Here is a 12,086-nt window from a genome sequence, read left to right as displayed (position 1 = left end):
CAATGTAAATTAAATGAAATGAAAATGTGATGAGTTGTTTGGCCTGCTCTGTACTTGAAACTGAAATGGTAATGGAAATGAAATAAGATTAAATGAAAATGAAATGAGTTGTTTGGCCTGCCCTGTGCTTGAAATTGAAATGGAAATGGAAATGGAAACCACTCATTTTGGCCCACGAGCCTCTGATCCAGGCCAGGATAGACATTCCTCCTTCATTGCTGTGATCTGCAGAAATAGATGAAAAATGTCTACAATTGATTCTCCACCCTCTCCCCCGTCTCAATCACAGAGTCTCTCACCTGTTTTGGGCAGAATTTAGAGTTGTCAGCTCACCAGCCCTGAGTGACTGAGCTGCTGGTCCACCAGCCCTGAGTGACTGAGCTGCCGGCCCACCAGGCCTGAGTGACTGAGCTGCCGGCCCAACAGGCCTGAGTGACTGAGCTGCTGGCCCACCAGGCCTGAGTGACTGAGCTGCCGGTCCAACAGGCCTGAGTGACTGAGCTGCCAGCCCACCAGGCCTGAGTGACTTAGCTGCAAGCCCACCCGGCCTGAGTGACGGAGCTGCCAGCCCCTATGCCGAGTGACTGGCTGCCCCCCCCCCCCCCCCCCCCCCCCCCCCCCCCCACTGGCCACAAATATAGGAATTGGTGGAGAGGTGAAATATTGCATTGGGGGGACCAGCCCTCCCGTGTGAACATGGGACCCAACCGGTCCCACTTAGTCTAGTGAGTCATATCAGTACTGCAGGGCATCACAATAAAACACCTGGGAGCATTAATAACTAATTTATCCAACTAAAAAAAAACAAATTCCGATTTTTATTAAAACAGTTTATTAACTATTTTTAAAATGTATTTAATATCAAGAATACAGTTTGTTACTGAACCACAAGTTAAACATATGTACAAGTTTAAAAAATCCTGCAAAATTACACCTTCTGATAAAATGTTGATAAAGTACAATTGCTATTAAAATTAATGCTGATCATATGAACACTTTGGATTTCTGTGATCATAATATCAAAATTCACTAAATTTGAATATGGCTCATAATTTTATTTTGAATGACAAAATATCGTTGTATATTTCTTCCGTCATAGAAATGTAAGATTTCTCAGAAGTATCCAGGAAATACAAGGGGTCATTTATTATTTTATGATTAAATGCTTCTAATACCAAATTGATTTTTGTCCTCTTGAACGTTCCAGTCATCTCCATGGTTTTCTAAATTGTAGTAAAACAAATAGAACCAGGTTACAATTTGAATTTTTTTCCCACCAAAAAATCATCTACTTTAATCGCAGTGCCCATTCTACCTTTATCTACAGTTATCAAAAAGGTTTCAATGGCTCAGGGTCATTGGGTCATACTGCATGGAAACAGGTCCTTCAACCTAATTTACCCATGCCCCATCTACGCTAGTCACATCTGTTCACGTTTGATACAGATCCTTCTAAATGCTCCCTATCCATGTATCTGTCCAAATGTCTTTTAAATGTTGTTATAGTACCTGCCTCAATCACCTGCTCTGGCAGTTCGCTGCATATACCCACCACCCTCTGTGAAAACGTTGCCCAGCAGGTTCTTATTAAATCGTTCCCCTCTTACCTTGAACCCTCCAATAGTTCTTGATTCCCTTACACTGGGTAAAATGCTCTTTGCATTTACCCGATCTGTTGCCCTTATGATTTTATGCAGCTCTATAAGATCACTCCTGTGCCTCCTACACTACAAGGAATAAAGTCCTAGCCTGCCCAACCTCTCCCTTTAGTTCAGGGTGTCTGTGAGTTTGGGTTAAAATCTGCATTGCAGCCATCAGTCTTTGTTGGGAACTGACATAATTATAGAAGATTGGAGCACAAAATCTATTTGTATCTAATACTGATTCGAATAGTCCATTATTGTATTGTATTGTATTGTATTGTATTGTATTGTATTGTATTCAAATTTATTGTCATTGTCTCAATTTGAGACAACAAAATGAATTTCCCTTACAGGCAGTATCATAAAAAAAAAAAAAAAAAAAAAAAAAAAAAAAAAAATAATAATAAATAAATAATAAAACATATTAAAAATAAAATTGAAATTGAATTAAAAAAAAGCACAAACACAGAAAGTCCACGACACAACATAACATAAATGGCACCAAGGTGAGCATGGCACCATAGTCCAGCCAGCCTCCCCTCCGTGTTCATCCGTGGTCGGGGCCTTCTTAATTGTTACAATATCTTAATTGTTTTTTATATGTCACTTTAAAGCAACAGCATTTTGGAATTTGGATGAAAACCCTTCTATGATATTCAGCGATGACCAAATATATCCTATTCATATTTGGTTGAATGAGTGACCCTTTGAGTGTGAAATCAAACTTCCTTAACGTGCTAAACTGATTAAAGTATCTGTAAGCATTGACCTGGATCCTTAGGAAGCGTGGGTAAGCATAGATTGGCAGATATTTCACCACATGGTTATATACTTTATTCCCGTCAAACTTTTGATCTGGTTTCAGGATAATTGCTGCCATTCCTATCCTGCCTTCATATCCTGTGAGAAGGAAATGAAATGGTTAATTAAAATTTGGCCAACCAAGTTAAAAATAAGAAAAAAATCAAATTAATCATTTGTCCCATACCTAATTTAAATATACATTCTGATTTCTTCAAATCTCTCATTTGGTATAAATTTAAATGCATCACTTTTCATTATTTCTTCCCCAAATTCCATAAGTTGTAATCTAGCAAAAAGCTTTCATGCCTTAAAAGTTTTTCCATTTCACCATTTATGATGAGAATGATTTCCTGTATAAAATATTAATTTCCTATCATGCAATGACCTATGCTACCTCCCTTGGTTCCCCCTAACTCCTATCACACCATGACTTAAGAAGCCTATACCAAGTCTCCAATGTGATTATAAACTCCTTTCCAAAAACGGCAACTGTCGTTTATTCTTTAGGAATACAGTTTTTGCCCTCTATGATGAATTTCCAAAGATAATTCTTAAGCCAGTAACGTTTCCCCCTCAATTGTATGATTGACACTTTGAGCATTTGAAATTGCAAAAGAATTAGTTTAAAAATAACAATAACCACAAATAAGGGGGTAAAAGTGAAAACAGAGTTGACAAAGGCAAAGAGAAGAAAACAAAATGATATGATTAAACACGCTAAGATTCCTATATAACAGGGTTAAGAAAGATTGGATTTGGAGCTGAAACAAAAATAGTGACAGGGAGATGTAACAAGAGGATTAAGGATGAGCAACATACTTTATTATTAAATTATAATTAATGTAAGTAAAAGTGCTAAAGGATAGAGGACAAACAATACTAAGAAATAGATTCCTCTGCAGATTTCTGCAAGCCACTTCTCAAAACCATTCACTATTTTTCTTTGGTTTCTGTGAATCTTTTGTTAAAGTTATGGTAAATAACAAGGACAGGTTTTCTTTGAAACAACTCTTTTTTTCAAAGAGTTGTTTCACTGTGTTTACAAAAGCAAATAAAAACACTTCAACTCTGTGATGCCTTCCACCCTTCACTGGTACCCATTATTTTTTCATCCATTGTATACTTTGAGTCAGAGGTAGGGCACAGAAGTAGTGTTTTGGTTCACTAAGCCCGCACCAACCATTAATCATCTATTTACACCAATCCCACTTCTTAATCTTCCCACATTCTAATCAATTATCAACTAGATGTACACACTTGGGAGAATTTACAGTAGATAGTTAATTTATCAATGCATACATCTTTGGAATGTGGGCGGAAATTGAAGCACCCAGAGGAAATGCATGTGGTGAAGGAGAGAATGTGAAAACCGCGCACACAGCCAGCACCCGAGGTCGGGATTAAAGTGTCACTATTGACAGTAGTAGATCTGCTAGCTGTACTTCTCTGCTGCCTGAAGTTGTTGGGACATACACCAGTAGATGATTCGTAAGACCTGACTGCGACAATTAGCAAAATAATTAAATCAAATCTATTTTTATGCAGTCATTCTTCACCTGTAATAACTATGCCATACACATTGGCTTCTTCCACCAAGTCCAGCATTTCAATTACTTCAGCCACTTCTGTGGTTGCAACATTTTCTCCTTTCCATCTGAAAAAGAATGACATTCAGGAAGTAGAGCTATTTTAGGTCCAATGTTTTATGGTTCATGCATTTACATTTAGCAAACTTGTTTTTTAAATGTGAAACTGGATCCATGTTCCAATGTTTAATGCATGGAGTATATAAAAGCTGCTATGCCCACATCACGTATCTTCAGGGATCATTTCCAGATTATGAGTGCAGGCAGGTGGGACTAAGGGGGAAAAAAAGTTGTTCGGCACGGACTTGTAGGGCCGAGATGGCCTGTTTCCGTGCTGTAATTGTTATATGGTTATTAATCAGTTACCATCAAGAAACAAACCGGGCTGATTTTTTTGAGCATCAGTTGCACAGCAACAACATCATAGGTTGGGAAGCACATCTGTCCCCTGCTGAGGAGGAACTTGGATTGGGGTTGGGGGAAGGGGAAGCCATAATCCATGCACATACCAACGATAAAGGTTGGATCGATGCAAAGGTTTGGTTGAAGGCGTTTGAGCAGCTAGAATCCCAATTTAAAAGCAGAAGCACAGGAGATAATAATTTTAAATTATCAACACATTAGTAGGATCGTGGAGGTGAATATGCGGTTTGTGGTTTAAGCGATTGGTGTTGGAGACAAGGGTTTTGTAACATTAGTCATTGGCATTAGTACTGAGGAAACAGAAAACCATTATAAATTGCAACCATGGCTTACAAAAACATAGATTCCAAGTGGATCCATGTAGATTTGTCAGAAAAGTACTGGTATCAGAATTACGATCAGTTCAGAATTCAGCAAAAATTATAGATCCCATAAAGCCAGAAATAATATACTATGATAGAACAAACACGAAACAGAACAATTAAACTAATACTTTGGTTCTATCTTCATGGAAGAATATGCAACAGTACAACACAGGAACATGCCCTTTGGCTTATGATGTAGGTGTCGACCATGATGCCAAAATGGAGAATATAAATAACTTCCCAGAGATATAAGGGAATCAAAGAGCTACTGAATATGAGGAATTAAATGAAATTGGTATTAATTAAAAAAAATAATGATGGAGAAATCAATGGCACTGTATGCTGCTAAATCCCCTGGGACTGATAAGAAAGGATGGGTGATTGCTTGATTCAATGATGACTTAGATAAGGAAAAGAAAATAATGTTCCTAAATTTGCTAATGACACAAAACTGAGTGGGAATGTTAATTGTGAGGAGAATGCAAAATACTTTTTCGATTTAGACATTTTATGTGCATAGGCAAGGCTGCAGTGGACATAGTATAAGATGGGTAAATACAAAGGTACCAACTGTGGTAGGAATCGCAGAAAGGAATTTTATTTCAATGATAATAGATAGGAATATTAGAATGTACAAAGAGATCGAGTTTCCTTGTATACCATTACTGAAAGCAAACACACAGCAGCAAGTAGTTAAGAACGTAAAGTAAGAGATTGTGAATGTAGGAGAAAGGATATAATGTAGCATTGCTTTTCTTTTTACAAATTTTGCTAAATGTCCTGATTTTTGTCAGAATAGAGTGGGGGTTAGCTCGATAGACAGCATATCATTAGCATACCAAAATAAGCAAACTCCCATTTTTGCAGGGATATTTCTCTGAATGAGTGGTATGTCATTCTTCAGTTTACATTAATTCTTTGTTGAAATAAGATACTGTTTTGAAAAAAAGCTGTGATGTTTTTTTCTCCCTATGAATGAATGAATAGGTTTATTGGCCAAGTATTTACATTCAAGGAATATGCAATGAAAGCAGATAGACCTCAATTTTCATTCTGGAGGTATGCAATTTCTGTTGTGGGCTTTTGATATGACATCTATAGCACCATTCTGGACCAGTGAATGACTGAAGTTCTTTCATGCATATTGAATTTCACAATGTGTAAGATATCAAGTGATTTGACAGTGCAGTTAGCCAGTGTGAAAATCAATTTAACATGAAGTAAAATAAACACAATTTTATCCCAATTCAACAGTATGATTTTTCCAATGTTAGTAGAGTAGTAATAAAAAGTTGCTTTCTTAGCCTCTAGGTGTTAACTTAACTGAATAATATTATTCATCCTTGGCTGAATAAATGATTTAAGATGTTCCACAGTTTATAATCCTTTACCTAAAGGTGTCCCCAATCCGATCATGAAAGTAAATATAGCCATCTTCGCTCTCAGACAACAGGTCTCCAGAATTCAAGTACACGTCACCCTTTGTAAATACATCTCTGAAGAGCTTCTGTTCTGAAAACTTCTTGTTTCCAGCATAACCACTGAATGGATTCAACTTAGTCACGGAAGATATGAGGAGTCCAGTCTCACCTACCATGGGGGAGAACGGATTGATTTAAACACTTTGCGAGAGGAACACAATAAAAATGCAATTTAATTGGAATACAATACACCGTACTTGGGCACTACCTCAACTACATCTGGCAGTTCAATACTTGTATTTATCTATTTATGTCCACTAAAATATTATTTGATTGTTTTGGCTGTTGTGCTGCATGTTGTAATATGATAGCAGATTTTAAAAAAAAAACAAGATTTCAGAATGGGAATGGAAAAGTCAGCCCCAACTTGCAGCACCATCAAGTTTGCTTCCAGTGAGGTTGTACAAGGACACCCAGGTCCCTTGATATCAGCAAGTTCCAACAGCAACACGACAAAGGCAGTGAGTGAAGAACCAAAGTCTACAGGGCACCAGTGCTGTGTGTGATGTCAGCATGTGTAGGTGATTGGTGGGTATTTATTTCCAGTCTCTTCTGATCGGCCAAGAGATTTAAATCATGGCACATTACTGAAGCTAAGGAGTGCAGGTTTAAAATAATTAATCCCAACTAATTAATTAAATGGAACACATATGGCTAGACAGACAATGTGACATAGCTACAACATATGAGCACTGGTGAAAAGCAGAACTAGAGACAATAACCTCAGATTATTATCTGAGCCACATGCAAATTGGCAGAGAGTAATTGAGATCAGCGTAGTAAACGTTTGTCTCAAAGATCGGTGCAGGAGGAATTGTTTCATGGAACACCGGTGACAGACCTGGTGGAAGAGTGCTGTTCCATTGAGATGGGTTTCATTTGTTTAGTTTAGAGATACAGATGGGCCAGTGTTCAGGCAGATTGCATGGCCAAGAATATATGCAAGGAATATCATTAATTAAAGGAGGAAATGGTTCAAGGGATGAGAAGTTTAATAAATCAAAAGCATCCAGAAAACAGTGGTACAGGGTAGTGAGGGGGCAAATGAAATGCAAAACGTGACATGAGGGAAGAAAGTAAACATAAAAGTATGAAGCGGATATTGGAATTAGAGTAAACAACAACCGTAAAAGCTCAAATGTTGAGGAGAAAAGGCAGCTTTTCTAACAAGGTATAGGAGTTGATATATGTAGGAAGGAACTGCAGATGCTGGTTTACACCGAAGATAGACACAAAATGTTGGAGTAACTCAGCGGGACAGGCAGCATCTCTGGAGAGAAGGAATGTGTGACTTTTTGGGCCGACACCCTTCTTCAGACTGAGAGTATATTTTGTCTGCTTCACTGCGAAATCTCCTCAAGGTATGCCAACTTTGAAGAAGTTCTCTTCCTCTCTCCGACGAGAATTATTCTCAGTCTGAAGAAGGTCTCGACCTGAAACGTCACCCATTCCTTCTATCCAGAGATGCCGCCTGTCCCGCTGTTACTCCAGCATTTTGTGTCTATTATAGAAACATAGAAATTAGGTGCAGGAGTAGGCCATTCAGCCCTTCAAGCCTGCACCGCCATTTAATATGATCATGGCTGATCATCCAACTCAGTATCCCGTACCTGCCTTCTCTCCATACCCTCTGATCCCCTTGGCCACAAGGGCCACATCTAACTCCCTCTTAAATATAGCCAATGAACTGGCCTCAACTACCCTCTGTGGCAGAGTTCCAGAGATTCACCACTCTCTGTGTGAAAAAAGTTCTCCTCATCTCGGTTTTAAAGGATTTCCCCCTTATCCTTAAGCTGTGACCCCTTGTCCTGGACTTCCCCAACATCGGGAACAATCTTCCTGCATCTAGCCTGTCCAACCCCTTAAGAATTTTGTAAGTTTCTATAAGATCCCCTCTCAATCTCCTAAATTCTAGAGAGTATAAACCAAGTCTATCCAGTCTTTCTTCATAACACAGTCCTGATATCCCAGGAATCAGTCTGGTGAACCTTCTCTGCACTCCCTCTATGGCAATAATGTCCTTCCTCCGATTTGGAGACCAAAACTGCACGCAATACTCCAGGTGTGGTCTCACCAAGACCCTGTACAACTGCAGTAGAACCTCCCTGCTCCTATACTCAAATCCTCTTGCTATGAAAGCCAACATACCATTCGCTTTATTTACTGCCTGCTGCACCTGCATGCCTACCTTCAATGACTGGTGTACCATGACACCCAGGTCTCGCTGCATCTCCCCCTTTCCCAATCGGCCACCCTTTAGATAATAGTCTGCTTTCCCGTTTTTGCCACCAAAATGGATAACCTCACATTTATCCACATTATACTGCATCTGCCAAACATTTGCCCACTCACCCAGCCTATCCAAGTCACCTTGCAGTCTCCTAGCATCCTCCTCACACCTAACACTGCCCCCCAGCTTAGTGTAATCCGCAAACTTGGAGATATTGCCTTCAATTCCCTCATCCAGATCATTAATATATATTGTAAATAGCTGGGGTCCCAGTACTGAGCCTTGCGGTACCCCACTAGTCACTGCCTGCCATTGTGAAAAGGACCCGTTTTTATAGGAGTTGACAGCACAGATGGAAATAAATAAATAAGATAGTTATTACAGAGATATGGTTTTAGGGTGACCAGGACTAGGAACTCAATATTTCAAGTTTTTAATGTTCTAAAAGAATAGGCAAAAAGGGAAAGGAGGTGGAGTAAAGTTGTATCACAAAAGTATCAGAGAGCAATGATATAAATGAAGTGGTTCATAATGTGGGACTTGTCCGGGTGGAATTAAGGAATAGCAGAGAAATGAAGACAAAGATAGAGGTCTGCCCTGCAACCCTGAAGTCTAACAGATGGGCGAAGCATGAAAGGAGACATGTCATAGGCCTATTGGAAGGGAAATGCAATTATCAAGGGAAGTTATTATCCACAAATTAATTGAATTAATCACTGTGCAAGAGAATTTTGTTTAGTGCGTCAGTATAGTTTCTTAGAGCAATACAGTAAATATGTGGGCAAGCTATTGTAGATTTGGTCATGTGAAATGTGGTACAATTAATATCAAATCTGGTATTTAAGGATCCTTCGGAGATCAGTGGTCATAACTTGGTAGAAGTCCAGATAAATTTGAGAGGCAAAACATTTTTTTTTTGTCCAAATCTAGTGTCCTCCACTTAATTGAGAGCAATTACAAAGATATGAAGAAAGAGTTGCCTGCAGTGGAATTGGAAAATAGGATGTAGGAAAGGTCAATGGAGCAGAAAAGGCTGATATTTAAGCAAATATTTCATAATGCTCAGTAATTTAAAGAAAATTATCTAGAAAGGTCATCGAAGCTGTCATGAAAAATATTACATAAAAAATGGAAGCATGAAAAGCAGTTAAAACTAGTGGTAAATAGAAAGTGAGAATTCTTCAGGAACCAACAGAGAGAAGCACAGATACTCACTGGCAGTAACAAACATGTCATAGGCTCCCGGATATGAAAGTGATTTTACATACTTCCTTTTTTTTTTTAAGTTACACATCGGTGCAATATTATGAGTATTGAAGGAATACTCCCTAATATTAGGAGTATTGAAGGATAAATTGCCATGCTTTAGATTTTAAATGTAAATGTACCTTTGTTAACGATTTCACATCTTCCTTGATCATTCCTTATGGGCTTTTCATTCTGAACATCATATTTCACCAGTTTATAAGCTAGAAATGTCTGAACAAAATGATTGGAAGAATTTATTTTTAATATTATTACACCAGACGCAGGATAAGAGTAGCAATTCCAGAATAAATATTTAGTTCTACAGCATCATAAAAATCTTTTAAAATAATGCATTTTTAGTAAACATTTAAATTATCCTTAAGCACGGATATGATGCTAACGCCAGCTGACTGCACAACCTTACAAAACACTAGCTGCTTTAAACTGTTGTCAACAAAATAATAGTTAGTGAACCTGTGCATTTTGTGCTTTCAATATGACCACAATAATGCCTTCTTTATTAAAATACCCTGTAATAACATAGATAGATATAGCTTCAAACCTGCAAGTGTTTGGGGCAATGTTACGAAAGCTCTAATTACTGAATGAGAAACAAGAGATCAACTAATATCAGATTCAGAACTTCATTAACCTAGGAACAACTGGACATAGAATTACAATCTTGAATATAGGAATACCAATATAACAAGACATATACATCTGATGAGAAAATACTATGCAAACATGAACAGCAAAACCAACTCTCCTTTACCTTGTTAAAATATCAGTGATAGTCTTTATTTATAATCATTTTATTGTCCACTGTTATTTTTAAATAAGTTATGTGAATATGTAACAATGATTTCATTGTACATTTGATGTAATTAAACACACAGTTGGTCTTCACTAAAGAGTCAGCACATGTTCTGAAGCCCCTCGACTTTATGCAGATGCTGGAAAATCGAAGGTAGTCAAAAGTGCTGGAGAAACTCAGCGGGTGCGGCAGCATCTATGGAGCGAAGGAATTCAAACAGCTCTGCAATTGTGAGTGCACACCACTTCTCAATGCATTGCAATCGCCATAAGAATTTCTTCCTGTCCGATCTATGGATAGCTATCACTCTGAAGTGGTTGACATAATCCAAATAAGCAATGGTTTCAAGTCAAGATATCTGTTATCTGCACTGAACTTTTACCTCAAAATAAGTCTGTGTGGTGAAGATTCCTTTTATAATGTAATTCAAGTTCCTGGTACTATATAGTGGAGGGTTTGTTGATTTAGTTTAGCTCTCCCAATTGGCATCCAGATAAATGGTGAACTACTATATTATAGGTAGACAAAAGAAGGTTTGAAGAAGTGTTTGAGCCCGAAACATTGCCTATTTCCTTTGCTCCATAGATGCTGCCGCACCCGCTGAGTTTCTCCAGCACTTTTGACTACCTTCGATTTTCCAGCATCTGCAGTTCCTTCTTAAGCAAGTGCAACATTATGTTTGATTATACATCTATGGGTGAGGACATCGCTTCCAGTTGTACCTTGCACTGGAAATCTGATATTAAGCCAAGCACCAGCCATATCGCATCAAACTGTTTACATTTAATCACATGAGACAAGCCGTTTCTTGCTTGCAGAATTCCAGTGCAAGTGCAACTGAAAGCAACAGCCATATCACATCAAAATATTTACATCAATCATCAGTACACTACTGGCAAATTTTGATAAAAAGGAACCATACATATTTGAAAGAAGAAATAGTGGTATTGATATTAATATAGCCATAAATGTTCCCATGCTCAGCAATGTTCTTTTAATTTTGATATCTAACATTTGCTAAGTAGATCAGTGGCAAATCAAGATTACCTTTTTCTTATTTTATGATTACCAATACAATGATTACTTGTTTACTACCATTTTCTTACCGAGGACGAATTGATATTGGGAATCATACTTATTCAGTCAGTCAGACATTACCTTTCCAGCTACATACGTATGCCATTAAAAATGACCACAAGAAAGATAACAAGGCAGAAATATTCAAGATCAATTTCTGTTTTCACTAATGGATTTCCTCATCATTACAATATCAGCCCACTATACTGTTGCAATGTGGGCTGTTATAGGAAACCTGCTTATGAAACATGAAAAGCCATATCACCTTATACTGTTGGTTCCAAGCAATGGATGCAACTAATTAGCAATCTTTACCAGAAAATGATCAGACACCGAGTATTCCCTTACAGTTACTTCAACACACTTTTTTTTGTTAAGGTATCCATATGTTGGAATTATCTTTCACAACCAATTG

At 37.9% G+C, this 12,086-nt stretch overlaps 1 protein-coding gene across 1 annotated transcript in view; it reads right to left on the bottom strand.

Annotated features, from left to right (window-relative positions):
* Positions 1 to 818: 818 nt before the first annotated feature.
* The window catches only part of LOC129694193 (long-chain fatty acid transport protein 6-like), a 76,042-nt gene continuing 64,774 nt past the window's right edge, over positions 819 to 12,086 (bottom strand). The window contains exons 7-11 of the mRNA XM_055630911.1: positions 9,921 to 10,099; positions 6,213 to 6,411; positions 4,004 to 4,101; positions 2,413 to 2,543; positions 819 to 1,223 (exon numbers count right to left, since the gene is read on the bottom strand). Of these exons, the coding sequence (XP_055486886.1) occupies positions 1,047 to 1,223; positions 2,413 to 2,543; positions 4,004 to 4,101; positions 6,213 to 6,411; positions 9,921 to 10,099 (784 nt within the window). The 3' untranslated portion in view covers positions 819 to 1,046. The remainder of the gene's footprint in view (positions 1,224 to 2,412; positions 2,544 to 4,003; positions 4,102 to 6,212; positions 6,412 to 9,920; positions 10,100 to 12,086) is intronic.

This window comes from Leucoraja erinacea, chromosome 3 (genome assembly GCF_028641065.1).
Source record: "Leucoraja erinacea ecotype New England chromosome 3, Leri_hhj_1, whole genome shotgun sequence".
Taxonomy (NCBI): domain Eukaryota; kingdom Metazoa; phylum Chordata; class Chondrichthyes; order Rajiformes; family Rajidae; genus Leucoraja; species Leucoraja erinaceus.
This window is presented reverse-complemented; position numbering and strand designations above follow the sequence as displayed.